Source organism: Megalobrama amblycephala, linkage group LG13 (assembly GCF_018812025.1).
Source record: "Megalobrama amblycephala isolate DHTTF-2021 linkage group LG13, ASM1881202v1, whole genome shotgun sequence".
Lineage (NCBI taxonomy): Eukaryota > Metazoa > Chordata > Actinopteri > Cypriniformes > Xenocyprididae > Megalobrama > Megalobrama amblycephala.
Window position 1 is genome coordinate 2,718,711 of NC_063056.1, and position 16,032 is coordinate 2,734,742.

At 35.1% G+C, this 16,032-nt stretch overlaps 1 protein-coding gene across 1 annotated transcript in view; it reads right to left on the reverse strand.

The window, feature by feature from the left end:
- Positions 1-12,128, reverse strand: part of hace1 (HECT domain and ankyrin repeat containing E3 ubiquitin protein ligase 1) — a 29,841-nt gene extending 17,713 nt beyond the window's left edge. Inside the window, exons 1-11 of the mRNA XM_048153004.1 lie at positions 11,785-12,128; positions 8,463-8,517; positions 8,176-8,265; positions 7,745-7,849; positions 7,460-7,535; positions 5,510-5,641; positions 5,332-5,414; positions 3,923-4,019; positions 1,238-1,339; positions 1,047-1,153; positions 803-953 (exon numbers count right to left, since the gene is read on the reverse strand). Of these exons, the coding sequence (XP_048008961.1) occupies positions 803-953; positions 1,047-1,153; positions 1,238-1,339; positions 3,923-4,019; positions 5,332-5,414; positions 5,510-5,641; positions 7,460-7,535; positions 7,745-7,849; positions 8,176-8,265; positions 8,463-8,517; positions 11,785-11,875 (1,089 nt within the window). The 5' untranslated portion in view covers positions 11,876-12,128. The remainder of the gene's footprint in view (positions 1-802; positions 954-1,046; positions 1,154-1,237; positions 1,340-3,922; positions 4,020-5,331; positions 5,415-5,509; positions 5,642-7,459; positions 7,536-7,744; positions 7,850-8,175; positions 8,266-8,462; positions 8,518-11,784) is intronic.
- Between the last annotated feature and the right edge of the window lie 3,904 nt (positions 12,129-16,032).

Sequence of the window (16,032 nt, forward strand, 5' to 3'; positions counted from 1 at the left end):
CGCGAGGTACACAAAGCTGCACTCTTGCGAAAACTCCCGTTATAATCACTGAAGCTGTCTCCGCTGTGCAGTGAATCACCTATTGACATCGTATTTATACTTTGTTGGTTATAATGAACGGATTAACGAGCGTACAGAACACAAACGGAACAAAACCTCACGTTTTAAAGTAGCGTTATCATCACATTAAATGATCAAATAAATCTTTGGTGGGACAAAGATTCATTTTGGGGTCTGGCAAAATATTTTCAACACAGGAAAAACCCTGCATGAATCATCATAATGTTAAACATGTAAAAATATATATATATATTTTTATGATGAATTTTTAGAGTTTAATATTGAAAGTAAAGTCTAGGTGTGGGACAATGTTAAAACAATTAAATAATACATAAAATACATTTGAAAAGTAAATAAATAAATAATGGAAGTCAAGAATGTTTTTAATGTCAGTTAGTTTTAATACAAATCAGATTATTATGATGCATTGTTATAAAAAAACACAATTAAATATTGTTCACTGAGTTAATTTAGTGAAAACATTCCTTGACTGTTTTTAATGTTATTTACTTGCATTAAACATTTTAACCCAGTCCTAATATCCATTAGTAGAAAAAAAAAAAAAAAATCCTAAAAAGTTTCTACATATTCATCATAATTTTCTGCATATCTGGGTTAGCGTTATCTTTTATGCTAGAAGAATCAAACACTTTGGTGAAACAGAACATCACTTTCTTTAAGCATCTGAACATTTATGATCAGGATTCAAGTAAGATCGGTTTGCAGTGGAATTCGCACTGACCTTGAACACCTGGCTACGGGGCGTCTTGTTTCCATTGTAGCACATGTCAGTCCCGTTGTTTGGGGAGGACGGTCCAAGGCAGAACACATGACAGAAGATCCGGATAATCCGGAGTAAACTCTTTGTTTGGACCTCAAAATTACTGGACAAACTGAATGGAAACAGAGTGAGAAACAGATTTGAGTAAAGGAAGTTCTAAATAAGAAGAGGAATTTCTTAAAAATTGTGGATCACGTAGACGGACCTCAGCAGTTTGTGTCCATTTGTGGTGGCCACCTCCGCCAAGCTGGTCAGGATCCTCTGGTAGTTGGAGTCACTCTGCTGTGAAACATGCTCTAGAACCTGCCTTAGCTTAGAAATAATATTCAACATGTAAAAAGACAGTTATGTACATAAACATATGAAGAAAGATAGATGAAGAAAATAGAGGTGTACCATGTTTTCTTTAATGTCATCATTCTGGGTCATCTGTATCAATGTCTGGAACAATCTGCCGTGGTGCTGGATGAGGATTTCACACGTTTCGCCATAACCACCCTGAAATTAGTTACAGACGAGCTTCAGGTCCAGCATATGAGCACCAGAGTTATTACCGTTAACTTTCTGTTCACTGAAATAAAACTAAATGAAAATTAAAAATGTTGCCTTGGCAATAAACTGAAATTTTAAGATTAAGGTGAAACAAAAGATTAAGATTAAGATTGAAAGTTTAAGATGAAACACTAAAACTATTAACTGGAAATTAAAACTAAAACTGAAATGAAACTAAATGAATCTTAAATAGCAATTTAAAAATAAACTAATAAAATGACTAAAGCACATGGTGAAAATACTAAACATTGAACTAAAATGAACATGAAAACTAAACATAAAAGCTAATTCAAAATATTGGATGAACTATTAAAAACATTTCTGTTAACTGAAATAAAGCTGAAATAAAATAACATATAAATATTAGCTGAAAAACAAACTAAATGAAAATAAAAAATGTTTTCTTGGCAATGAACTGAAATAAGTTTAAGATGAAAAACTAAAACTTAACTAGAAATAAAAACTAAAAATGAAATGGAACTAAATGACACTTAAATAGCAATATTTAAAAAAAAAATATTTAAATAATAAAGCACATAATGAAAATACTAAACATAAAACTACAATGAACATGAAAATTAAAAATAATTCAAAATATTTAATGAACTATTAAAAGGATTTCTGTAAACTGAAATAAAGCTGAAATAAAATAAAATAAAATATGAACATTGGTTGAAAAACTTAAACTAAACGAAAATTAGAAATGCTGCCTTGGCAATAAACAGAAATAAGTTTAAGTTAAATAAAAACAAAAACTAAACTAAAACTGAAATAACAAATAATTAAACCTAAATAGCAAAAAAAAAAAAAAACAATGACAAAAGCACGTAACAAAATAACTAGGGGTGTGACGAGATCTTGTGAGATTAAAATGTGAGATTTCTCAACGACGGGAAAAGCTGTCTCGTGATATCGCCACGATGGAGTGTGAGGGTGAAATTAGGATAGAATACGCCACCGCTACGATTACATTACGCCTCCACTGACGTTTTGCTTTTTACAGAAATAAAAAACATTTAATTCAGTTGGCAAACGGTTGCTTCAAACCCATCCAGCTCATCAAACACGAGTTGCAGAGTCAGACATAGTGCAGCAGGAATCAGAGTTCACTGATCATGTGACGACAGTAAGTGTCGAGATGACTGACGAGACCATGGCGGAGGATTCATTGTACAACAGAGCTTAGTGTCTGACAAATGTCTGATCGTGTAGAATGTGCCGGAGTGAAATCATACAGGAGAGAAACCAGTCAGTTGAGTTTGTGGAAAAACCATTTACAGTGCTTGAGTCTTTTATTGCGTATGATAATTAAAGGTGCCCTAGATTCAAAATTTGAATTTACCTCGGCATAGTTGAATAACAAGAGTTCAGTACATGGAAATGACATACATTGAGTTTCAAACTCCATTGCTTTCTCTTTCTTATGTAAATCTCATTTGTTTAAAAGACTTCCGGAAAACACGCGGATCTCAACATAACACCGACTGTTACGTAACAGTCGGGGTGTACGCCCCAATATTTACATATGCCAGCACATGTTCCCAACATTATGAAAGGCATTAGACAAGGGCAGCCAGTATTAACGTCTGGATGTGCACATCTGAATCATCAGACTAGGTAAGCAAGCAAGAACAATAGTGAAAAATGGCAGATGGAGCAATAATAACTGACATGATTCATGATAACATGATATTTTTAGTGATATTTGTAAATTGTCTTTCTAAATGTTTCCTTAGCATGTTGCTAATGTACTGTTAAATGTGGTTAAAGTTACCATCGTTTATTACTGTATTCACAGAGACAAGAGCCGTCGCTATTTTCATTTTTAAACACTTGCAGTCTGTATAATTCATAAACAACTTCATTCTTTATAAATCTCTCCAACAGTGTAGCATTAGCCGTTAGCCACGGAGCACAGCCTCAAATTCACTCAGAATCAAATATAAACATCAAGATAAATACTTTACTCACATAATTCGAAGCATGCATGATGAACATCTTGTAAAGATCCATTTGAGGGTTATATTAGCTGTGTGAACTTTGTAAATGTGCTGTAATATAATCGAGAGCTCGTGTGGCAGGGAGCACGCGAATTAAAGGGGCGGCGCGCTGAAAAAATCAGTGCATAGTTAATGATGCCCCAAAATAGGCAGTTAAAAAAATTAATTTAAAAAAATCTATGGGGTATTTTGAGCTGAAACTTCACAGACACATTCAGGAGACACCTTAGACTTATATTACATCTTGTGAAAAAGTATTCTTTGGCACCTTTAATACTCAGAAATGATGATTAGTTAAAACATTTCATATGCACCTGCAGACCTTTTCTAGTCATGTATTTCATCATTGAGGATTTCTTAAAAATACTGTGTAAAAATCTTTGTTCTCGTGAGCTACCGGTCTTGTCACAGCCCTATAAATGACTAAAAATTAAACTAAAATTAACATGAAAACTAAAGATATAAATATGAAAGCTAATTCAAAACATTAAATCAAACTAAATTAAGAAGTAAACTGCACTGCGTTCACCTGCACACACAGGTCCAGCGGCGTGACCCCGTTCTTGTCTGGCAGATATTTGGCTCCCCTGAACAGCAGTATCTGAGCCGTGTCCCTCTGACCGTGACTGCAACACAGTGACAAACGCTTATGAACTGCACAATATCAATATCTTCCTTCAATGTGAACAAGTTTAGATTGAAAATCCACTCATTTTTCTAGGATGTTTAACGTGTTGCACTTTGTTCTCTGCAAGTTAACAAAGAAGTGTATAATGAAAATGGCACATTTGATCAACAATGAAAAACAACAATTTTAATGACAAATTCTGTTCTGAAGTTATTCATGATGAATAAGTAGTAATGTATTTTAATGGAAACTTATATTTACAAGTTAGTTATGGGAGGCAAAACAGTTAGAATCATTTCAACACAACTTCTGCTCACGTATTTGAAGTCTGCTATTGGATCACTGAAGGTAAACGTCAATATTATGCAACTACACATTACTTTATAGAGAACTAACGACCTACTAGCCACTTTTACCAATGAATCAGAAATCGTTAATTTATAAGGTGATGTGCCGGGCAAGCCAGTGAATATGTGTGCAGGAGATAAGGAGGACACCGATGAGGATGAGGAGAAAGAAAGCAACGTTTTTCCTCAAGTTTTACTTGTATAACAGCTCACCGTCCCTCCACTGACTAACATATGAGCAAAAAAAATCCAATTTGGGTCACTTTTGCCCGCAGTCTGAACGTAATCTTTGTATGCCACCCTCAGTTCAGGACTCAAGACAACATCCTGGTTGCACACCAGTAATGATGGCCCTGCCATTCCTGAACCCAGACAGATGCGTATGGTTCATTTACGATACGCAAGTATCACAAAAGTGAGTATGAAATTACAAGAGTCAGAGCAGACTTTTTTCAACCCCGTGTTTAATTACTCTCTTTAATTATCTGTTGTGAGGCATGTTAGTGTTGATCACATCATCATCAGCCTCGAGTGGACTGATATCAGTGGCAAAATGTAATCAAAACAAGAGACGGATGCAGTGCTGTTGCTCAGCAACCAAAGATGAACACTCAGAATACCAACAGCGGCGCATCCTCATCAGGACACATTCTTATTAGCCTGTCATTACAGCAAAGAAAGCTCAATTCTCTAGTTATGCTCATTAAACTCACAAGAAAGCCCTGTGTTAAAAGGTTATATCCAGGAGAAATATCCGTTCAAACCCCTAATTATGTTTTTTGTGTAGTCAGAAAGCTGTCCCGATTCAGTCACTGAATGGAAGTTAATTTTCTTAAGGGGCCACATTCTAATTCTTGACCAAATGTGTCACTTTCCCGTATCAGGCCGAAGCGAAACAAACAGTAATCATGGTAAACAGTCTATCTTTACATTGGCAGCTGGTAGTTCTGTGAATATGATCACCTGCAGGCGAAATAGAGTGGAGTCGCTCCAGACACATTGGGCCTGTTGATGTCCGCTCCGCTGTCCAGGAGACACTGCACTGTCTGTGGGAAACATCACCAGAACATAACTTAATACGATTAGTAAAAAGGACTTTTAGTTCTAGTGTGCAACTGCTGTAGTCTGACAGTTTTCGTACAGTCTTGTGTCCATTCTGGCAGGCCACGTGTAAGGCTGTCTGGCCCATGGCGTCCTCCACGTCCACATTAGACACATGCTGCACCAGGTCATGAAGAAGCTCAGTCCTTCCATTCACTGCCAGCCAATGAATCTAATGACATCAGAGGATGAGATACAGAACACGATATTAGTAAATAATATTATAGGGTCATTCCATGTCAATTCAACCACAGTTTGCACATTTCACATTTACAATATTGCACATGTATTTCCATTTAAATTTCCTTTTTTTTATGTAACTTTTGTTTTATTAATGCCACATATTACCATTAATTGCTGCAGACACTGTTAAAATACCAATAATAACTAACTAACTAAATAAATAAATAAATAAATAAATAATAATAATAATAATAATAATAATAATAAGAGTAATAATAATACCAACAACAATAAAACCACTCAAAGGTTTGGATATACTTGCAGGAATTCATGTTTCTAATGGTCTAGGCCAGTGGTTTTCAACCATTTACTTTTTGTAAAAATAATAATTTTGTTAACATACGTAACAATGTCTAAATAAATATAATAATTCAATATATAATGAAATAAGACAAAATATTCACTATTATTATATGTGTATTCACTAGTTAAGCTGTTTATCTGCCAATTTCAGTCATTTAGTCATTTAGCAGACGCTTTTCTCCAAAGCGACTTACAAATGAGAATAGTAGAAGCAATCAAATCCACATGAGTACAACAGTATGTAAGTGCTGTGTGACGTCACATTTTCGTCAGTAAAGTGCTCGTAGCAAGGTTTTTTTTTTTTTTTTTTTTTTATATATATAAATACACATATAGATACACAATTTATCTGCTATACTTTTGCTGCACACAGTTACTGTAGGTTACAGCTGATTTAAACGTGGATAAACGGTTATCAGCAGGGTTGCTGAAAAGGACAAATGCAGATGTTTCTTCATCTACAAGTAAGGATAAATCTTCAGCAATGCCTGACATCACAAAGACTAAAAATAAGGCTAAACGAAGAAAATACAGAAGTGACTACCTACATCATGTGTGGGAGCGGAGAACAAGCAACTACCACTGAAGTGAAGCTTTACATTATTTAGCTTATTTTAGCTTTACATATTTTTTATTTATTTTTAATAATAGGATATTGGTGATAAAGATTTAGTAAACGCTCCAGTGCGTATTTGTGTTTGTGCTCTGTAAAGCGTCAAAGGTTTTTTATTTACAACATGCTTTTGCAATGTTGAGCAGTGTAGCCAATCACAGACATATCTGTTGAATTCTTGAACGCAATGGCCAATCAGAGGTGTTGAAGCTAGTCAGAATCCACTCACCACTCAAAACGGTTGAGTTCACGCAGCATTTTATTTCTACCATCTTTTTTTTTTTTTTTTAAGTCTGTTGCGGTGGGTGCAGTAAGAGTTGTTTGCTATTCGAATCAACAATGGAGTTTAAAAATATGACCGATGGACTGACGGTGAGGTTCAGGCTTTATTAAGCTTATATGCGGAGGACAAAATCCAGCAGGACCTGGACTACTGGACTATCTTCACGATACTTTAGACCACTATGGAAACGCAGCTATAGGTTTGGGGGGAAAAAGTTCCTGGGACAAATTGTTCCGGGTAATTTTGGTGGGAACTCGGCTATAGTGCCCATAGCAATGGACGGGACAAAAGTCTGATATATGTGCATTGAGGCTAAAGCACCAGATTTGACTCTGGAACCGGGCCTGTGCTCGTTAACCCATCTGCATTCTCTGTTCATTGCCAATTTATTCAATTTATTCTATTTTCAATCTATATATATATTACAATTATATAGTAAATATATTGTCATAAAGTGGTAGAGGGATAATAATAATAATTTTCTTGTTGTTATTAATGTTGTTTTTGTTATTTCTGTCTTAAATGTGCAGTTTTATCATCATACTCACAGCAGTGAGACCTTCATTATTGCAGATATTAACATCAGCATTGAACTCTAACAGTCTGCCCATACACTTCTTCTGTCTGTGAAGACAACATGAGAAAAAAGGTCATGGCACTCAGTATAAATTAATTTCTCAGTCTGAAGAAAATTACTGATCAGATATCCTTTTTTGCATGCATGCAATAAAGTCAAATGCTCAGGCTTGAATGGATAAAGACTAATGAATGTAAATTGTTCTGCTTCCAGCAGGTGGCAGTGCTGTGCCGAGTTTATAAAACCCTATGTTTACCCGTTTCTTGCAGCCAGATGCAGAGGTGTGCAGCCGGAGATATCCTGATAGTTTGGATTCGCTCCACGCTTTAACAGCAGGACAAGACACTCTACCGATCCACAACTGAAACAACAACAAATAAAAATCAGAAGAACATATTCAATTTGGGTCATAATGTATTTATATTATATATATATATATATATATATATATATATATATATATATATATATATATATATATATATATATATATATATATATATATATATAAAATGCTGTTTATTTAGGAAACACTAAGAAAACAGGAAACCCCTTAATGAAGAGTTTCAAAAATATATATTCAAATAGTGGTGGCAGAATAAAGTATACATTTAAAAAATGTGTTTTGTCAATTCTGTAATTTTGTGAGAATGTGAAAATAAATAAAATGATACAGCAACAACTTACTTGGCAGCAATGTGTAGAAGGCTTCTTTTAACACGTCCGAAGGCGTAGTTGACATCAAACTTTGAGTTTAAAAGCAATTCAGAAACTGACCTGTAAGCATAAATAAGGACATTTTAAATAGCAATGGCAATAATCATTCACAGTTGTTACATTCAGAAGTGTGGCCCAACAGATAAGAGTTTATAGAAGTTTAATTGTGTTCCAGGCTGTTGCATTCTCACCATAGTCAGGGAAAACTAACAATGTCGGACTAACAATGTGTTCCTCATGGGAAGAGTGACACTCACCTGTGCTGGTCAGCCATGACCATGGGCATGAGGGTGTACACAGCTGTTTCACTGTCTACAAGAACAAAAATACACATATTTCAAATATATTTTCTGTCAAACAAAGACTGTCCCAAAACAGTGCACTTGGAGACAGCTTTGGAAGATGGAATATCTTATGTTAAATGTAAAATACATAAGGGTAGTTTGCTGAACTACCTTTGATTTATGCTGGATTAAATAAGTTACTGCATTACAATAATGAGAGTATATTGAGAATCGACATCAAGAACAAAGAGAAAAGTACAATGTCCAGATGCATTACAGACCATTATGAGAGCCATTTAGGGCACATTTCATGTCCATTGATGATACTGATACTTTTATAACTTTCTCTCTCTCTCTCTCTCTCTCTCTCTCTCTCTCAAAAATATTTATCAATTAAGGGAAAGCATTTTATAAATTTCAAACAAATATTTTGTGCACCCCGTTTTGTTTCAGTTTGTTTGAAGCTGCCTTGATGTCCCTTAAATTGAGTGGGTCAAAATGATCTATATTCCTTTTATCTCAAACATCTAAATACTTATACAAATGTGTTGATGTTAAATTTAATTTAAGAAAATATTTTATTTTGTTCATGTCCACAAAAGTTCTGTCAACTATGTTACTGACCAAACAACGTCCTGCGATTAAAAAATAGTTTATAACAACACCATGATGCAATCAACATCATATAATGTTATTTTCTTCTGTAGTGGACATTATGAACAACAACATTACTGGAAGTCTCCCACTCTCTCTCTCTTTTTCTCTCTCTCTTTTAAAATATTTAATCTACAATACCAAATTGCCAAGGAATATATTAACGTGATAGTTCACCCAAAAATGAAAATTCTATCATTCATTTTCTTTCATCTTCAGAACACAAATGAAGAACTTTTAGATGAAATCTGAGAGCTTTCTGTCCCTCCATAGACAGCTTCGCAACTACCACTCTGACGCTTAAAGAAGTTCATAAATTGAATTGAGTGGTTTAGTCCAAATTTTCTGAAGAGACATGAACATTTTTTATGATGAACCGATTGAATTTAGGCTTTTATTCACAAATAAACATCGATCAACAAACATAAACAGAAGCTCAACCGAACCCGCTTGACGTGTGAGAACTAGTGTTGTCAAAAGTACCGATACCAAGTCAGTACTGAAATTTTAAAATGTGATGCTTTGAGTGCTGTTGAGCGGATTCGTAAACACCTCTGATTGGCCTTTGCGTTCACACACTCAACAGATATGTCTGTGATTGGCTTCAACAATCAGCGCTTCAAAAACATGTTGTAAATAGACATCAATGACGCTCTTCACCGAGCTCTGATCAGCGGTCCAATGATAGACAGACACCTGTTTTTTAAAAGCTCCCGTGCATTGATCATTGAAGCCAATCACAGACATATCTGTTGAGTGTGAACACAATGGCCAATCAGAGGTGTTTACAGATCAGCTCAACAGTGCTCAAAGCTTCACATTTTTAAAATTTCAGGAACGACTTGGTATCGGTACTTTTGACAACACTAGTGAGAACAAACCTCACTGGCTCTCGCGGACGCTCAAACATGCTGCGTAACACACGAGAACGAACCTCATTGGTTCCTGCACGTCAAACGAAGCTTGAGCCTCCGTTTACCACAACTGACGTGTGAGTTGATGAATGTTTATATGTGAGTAAAAGCTTAAATCTGTTTATCATATAAAGTGATCACGTCTCTTCAGAAAATTTGGACTAAACCGCTCAATTCATATGGATTAGTTTTACAATCTCTTTTTGAACTTTTTGAAGTGTCACAGTGGTAGTTGTAGCTGTCTATGGAGGAACAGAGAGCTCTCAGATTTCATAAAAAATATCTAAATTTGTGTTCTGAAGATGAACGAAGGTCTTACGGGTTTGAAAGAACATGAGGGAGAGTAATTAATGACAGAAATTTCATTTTTGGGTGAACTATGCCTTTAATTGATCGTCAAATATGTTGGGTACATTGTTAAAGGGATAGTTCACCCAGAAATGAAAATGTGATGTTTATCTGCTTACCCCCAGCGCATCCAAGATGAAGGTGAGTTTGTTTCTTCAGTAGAACACAAATGATGATTTTTAACTCCAACCGTTGCGGTCTGTCAGCCGTATAATGGGTGTCAATGGGAACTTCGTCTATAAGAGTAAAAAAACATGCACAGACAAATCCAAATGAAACCCTGCGTCTCGTGACGACACATTGATGTCCTAAGACACGAAACGATCGGTTTGTGTGAGAAACCGAACAGTATTTATATCATTTTTTACCTCTAAAACACCACTATGTCCAACTGCATTCAGCATCCGGTTAGTGAGGTCAAAAAACACGTTCTGATGATGGAAGTGATCGCTCGTGCATATACGTCAATGAGTGCGAGAGATCACTTCTGTTGTCAGAGCACGATCAGACCTCACTAACCGGATGCTGAAAGCAGTTGGACATAGTGATGTATTAGAGGTAAAAAATGATATAAATACTGTTCGGTTTCTCACACAAACCGATCGTTTCGTGTCTTAGGACATCAATGTGTCGTCACGAACCGCAGGGTTTAATTTGGATTTGTCTGTGCATGTTTTTTTTTACTCTTATAGACGAAGTTCCCATTGACACGCATTATACGACTGACGGACGGCAACGGTTGGAGTTAAAAATCATCATTTGTGTTCTACTGAAGAAACAAAGTCACCTCCATCTTGGATGCGCTGGGGGTAAACAGATAAACATCTTTTTTTTTTTTTTTGCTGAACTAACCCTTTAAGGTTTACAATATTTCTTTGATTATGAGTTCAAATTTATATTCAAATTTGAGGTTAACCTGATAAAGAAAATAACATTGGTTGTCCAGACAAGGCCTGACATTGAAATAATGCTAAGTCAAAGCCAAAATGGTGAAATTGTCAAATATGTTACCGCTCAACTAAGTAACCCTGTAGAGCAAATCTTGGATAACACTGTGTGACTGTCAGATGACAATATGTATATTATATTGTGAATATCTTGGAATAATTAGACTAGTTCTTCTCCAAACCTTTCACAGTATATTTTATTATTTCATTATTGTGAAATGTATATGTCCTGCCCGTAGAATAATCCAAATACACTTTTGTGTATTTGTAGTTATTGACCATATATGGACAAACCCGAGAGAATGTGTATGGCCGCAGACAGGAATCCTTCCCGGAAGGATGACTACAATGTATCCAGGGTCGCCTTGACAACTTCAGAAGTCTTCAGAAAAAGGAATGTTTGTAAATAGAATGTACTGTGTGACGTCTCACCTTCGGGGAGTTCCACGGTCCTCGCGCGGCGCAGGGAGCGCGTCAGTCGATTCAGCTGTACATTAAAATGCTCCATCGCCCGTTCCATCATATGAGATGACCAACACAGAATTCAGCTCATGGAACACTCACTCTCTCTCTCTCTCTCTCTCTCTCTCTCTCTCTCTCTCTCTCGCTCTCTCTGAAAAGCCAACGCCTCGGTCTCTTCCATCGGCTGTTGGCTGATGCGCTGTGTTCGAGACTCATTCCACCGCACAATATCCCTCCATCTCTCTATGATTCATTTTGGGACAATATTTCCTCATGGTGTCTTTCTTCCTGTTTTTATTCCAATGCATTATGGGAAGTGTAGTCTCGGGACAATGCACATGTAGACGTAAGGGTCATTGACTTGACGCCTTTCCATCAATTGGTCTTATTTTAAAATCTTTCTTTCTTACTTAAATGTTATAAAACATTTCATATTCACAACTTAAACTTTAACACTTTTTATGCAGCACATTACAATGTTGTGTTAGTCGGATTTCACGGAAAATCTGAAAAGAAGTTTAAAAATTTAAGATGGAGATGACCCAATAAAAACAATGTGCAAATGAGCAAATTTATCTTAATCCTTTATTCACTTCATTCTCTCACTGTAACATTTTATATTATTGTTTTATATTAAAGCTATTTTACTTTGAAAGATAACACAGTAAACAAACATATTGATGAGTGCGTGTGAAGACGTTCATCCAGGACCGGCAGATGAGTGTCATTCTCAGAGAAAAGAGGACAGCAGCATGTCTCGCTCCTCCGTGAAGTTGCCCTATTGACCTGGAGATGGACAAATCACAACAAAGTGAATTTTAGTAGGATGTTCAATATAATATAACAGCATGACAGTCAAAGGACCAGTATCAGAAATACAGGGATTTTATGAGGTATTCAAATGAAACACAATCAGATTTTATTATGATAAAAATGTGGGTTACTGAACTTTAGTTACAGAGAAAATCCAAAGACAACAAAACTACTGTCATAAAAGCAGTAGAATGGAAAACATTTAAAGGTGCAGTATGTAATATTTTTTGTCCGCTAGAGGCCTATTCAAAACAAAGGATTGAGCTTTGAGCGCGGAATCTTGGGACATGTGGTCTTCACCTCACAGCTGGTGGAAACAATCGGGATAGGACTCGGGAAGAAATCATGTTCATGGATGTGATTATTACGTTACTGTAGTATGAAGCAGAGCAGGAGCGAGTGTTGTGGAGCTGAACGAGGAGCTGGAGCGATTGAGCAACACACGCCTCACGAGCAGCGGGACTTTTATTATGACACAGTCGCCGGCGCCGCTTCCGCTTTTCCGGTCATGAGTATGAGGTAACGCAGCTCTGTTTATCATATTAGATACATTTGAGAGTGTTGAAAATGATGTTATAACGTTACTCTGTGCGTTCGCTCGGCGGCTGCTGTGAGACACTGTTACACACTGCAGTAAGATAGATCGATTTTACAATATCATCTTAAATGCTGGATGGTTTGTGTTGATAAATGACATGCAATTAATTTTAAAAAGTACTGTATGATGGAGAAAATGCTGTATTACTGTTGCTAAAAATAAAGCTGCATCTGATTATGCTATGTTAGCTACTTCAATAGTGTTTTTCTCTGAGGCATGGTAAAGCATGGTACTCGCAAAACATCAAGAAAATTAGATTTAAACAATAAGACTAAAATGTGTTGAGCTATATAACAATAATTCGTTTTCTGTCTATAAATATATCAAAACAGTTGTTCCCTTGTCTATTAAAACATGTAAATATTAAAGCATCTTTGGTGTTTCCATGGTTTCTACAAAATAAAACCGAGGGTAACGCGGGTATGACGACATTGACAGGCGACTCCTCACACGTCCCGGAGCCTTGGTTAAAATTGCAATTTTCTCACGATTTATAAATAGTTGGAAACATTTGAGATGTTGTAAGTACTCAAGTGAACAAAATATATAACACTGACCTAGTGGATTTTGGATATTTTACTGCAAACATATTACATATTGCACCTTTAAATGAACATACAGTACATGTAACTGCAGCTCATGATGACATCTTATGTCCTTAGTGTGTTCAATACTAGTTCAATACGTTTCAGCACTCCAGTTAAGTGGTTACGGCTTGAGTTAAAGCAAACAGCAACAATAGGGTTACCTTATGTTTGACCTGTAATGTGACTCTTTTCAACATTCACCACAGCAGCTCAAACAGTGGCATGTATGGAAAGAGTCACACAATAAGCAACAGAAAAGATCAGTATTCGAGTTTGTTTATGTGTTTTTATTAGTGCTGTCAAAAGATTAATCACATCAAAAAAAAAGTGAGTGTTTACATAATGTATGTGTGTATAATGCATAATTATTATGTATATGTGAATACACACACATTCATGTATATATTTAAGAAAAATCGGTTATATTTATATATGAAATATTTATATATAATGTAAATTATATAAATATATATACAGTATATACATCCAAATATTTCTTAAATATATACATGAATGTGTGTGTATTTACATAATAATTATACACAGTACACACACATATATTATGTAAACACAAACTTTTATTTTGGATGCGATTAATCACAATTAATCTTTTGACAGCACAAGTTTTTATATATGTTTAATATGTTTTTGTGATTTAATTTCAACATACGGTTGACATTACATTATTTTATGTATTTCAAGAGATTGACCTTCATGAGAAGACAGCCTACTTTGTTCGTAGGCGCACACAAGAACTAAAGACTATAACAACACTACTGTGTTCCAGTGTATGTAATAACAGAACAAAACAACAACACATAACTGCAGCTCAGCGTTATGACGTCATTAGAATGTTACACGGCATGCTGTTCTACAGGAGCTCCAAAAAATACTACAAAGCACAAGCATGCCTCAACTGATCAAAGAATTTTTTTCAAAAAAGGTAAAATTTTGTGTAATGCAAAAGCTTTGTAAAATGTTCAACTCAGAGTTTATACTTCATCAAGAAAACCACTTCTGCATCTTTGCCAGTAAAGTGTGATTCTGAGTAACTTCATACAAAATATGAGTGTTTGACTGAAGGTGGAAGGACATAAGAGGATATTTGAGGTTTCTTACAAAACACAATGACGTTAGAACAAATTTATTTTAAACTTTGACACTTTATTTAGGACTGAGACTTTTATTTTGAAGACTTTGAAGTCCTGTGTCATTCAGTATAATCTCTACTAGTTCCTAAAAGTGGGATTAAACAGATTAGCCAATAATAAAAGTCATGTAAATTCAGCATGTAGCTCCTGGCAAAATATAAAGCCATGCGTTTGTTTGATCTGACTGATAATTAGATTTTTAAAACCACTGACTGTAAAATTTACCCCTGGAATGGTAAAGGAAGATGAAGAGGACTTTGAGGAAGAAGAGGAGGAAGATTATAGAATTGAAAACAGAGGGAACATTTCAGCTGTCTTTTCTGTCATCTCCAGTGTTTTGTCTGGTGAGTTTTTAGATACATAATAACTATCAGCTTTAAGAAACAGCCTGTATGTGTGGAGACAGCAGCAGTTGTGCACAACACTATCATACCTGTTGCATTAGACAAAGGATGTGGAAATGTGGTCCAAAGTAGGCTAATATTATATTATTCATCCATCATAACAGATTTTGGTTTCTAAACATTTATTTAGAAACCAAAATCATCATATTAGAATGATTTCTGAAGGATCATGTGACACTAAAGACTGGAGTAACGATGCTGAAAATTCAGCTTTGCATCACAGGAATAAATTACTTTGTCAAATATATTTAAATAGTACACAGTTATTTTAAATTGTAATAATATTTCACAATATTAGTGTTTTTTACTGTATTTTTAATTAAATAAATGTAGCCTTGGTGAGCAGAGGAAACTTCTTTTAAAAACATTAAAAATCTTAGTGGTTCCAAACTTTTGGACTGTACTGTGTATATATATATATATATATATATATATATATATATATATATATCAGAATTAATACATGTTAGATCAAATATACTATACATGCATTAAAATACACAACAACAACAGTAAAACTGTGATAAAAATGAAGCTAAACTAAACTAAGCTATTTTATTTCAGACCAAATTGCATTTTGCATTATGTATAAATGTATTTATTTCCACATACATTCGTTTTTATGTTTTATGAATTCAGAAAACCAGGCCTATTGCAAGTTGTCA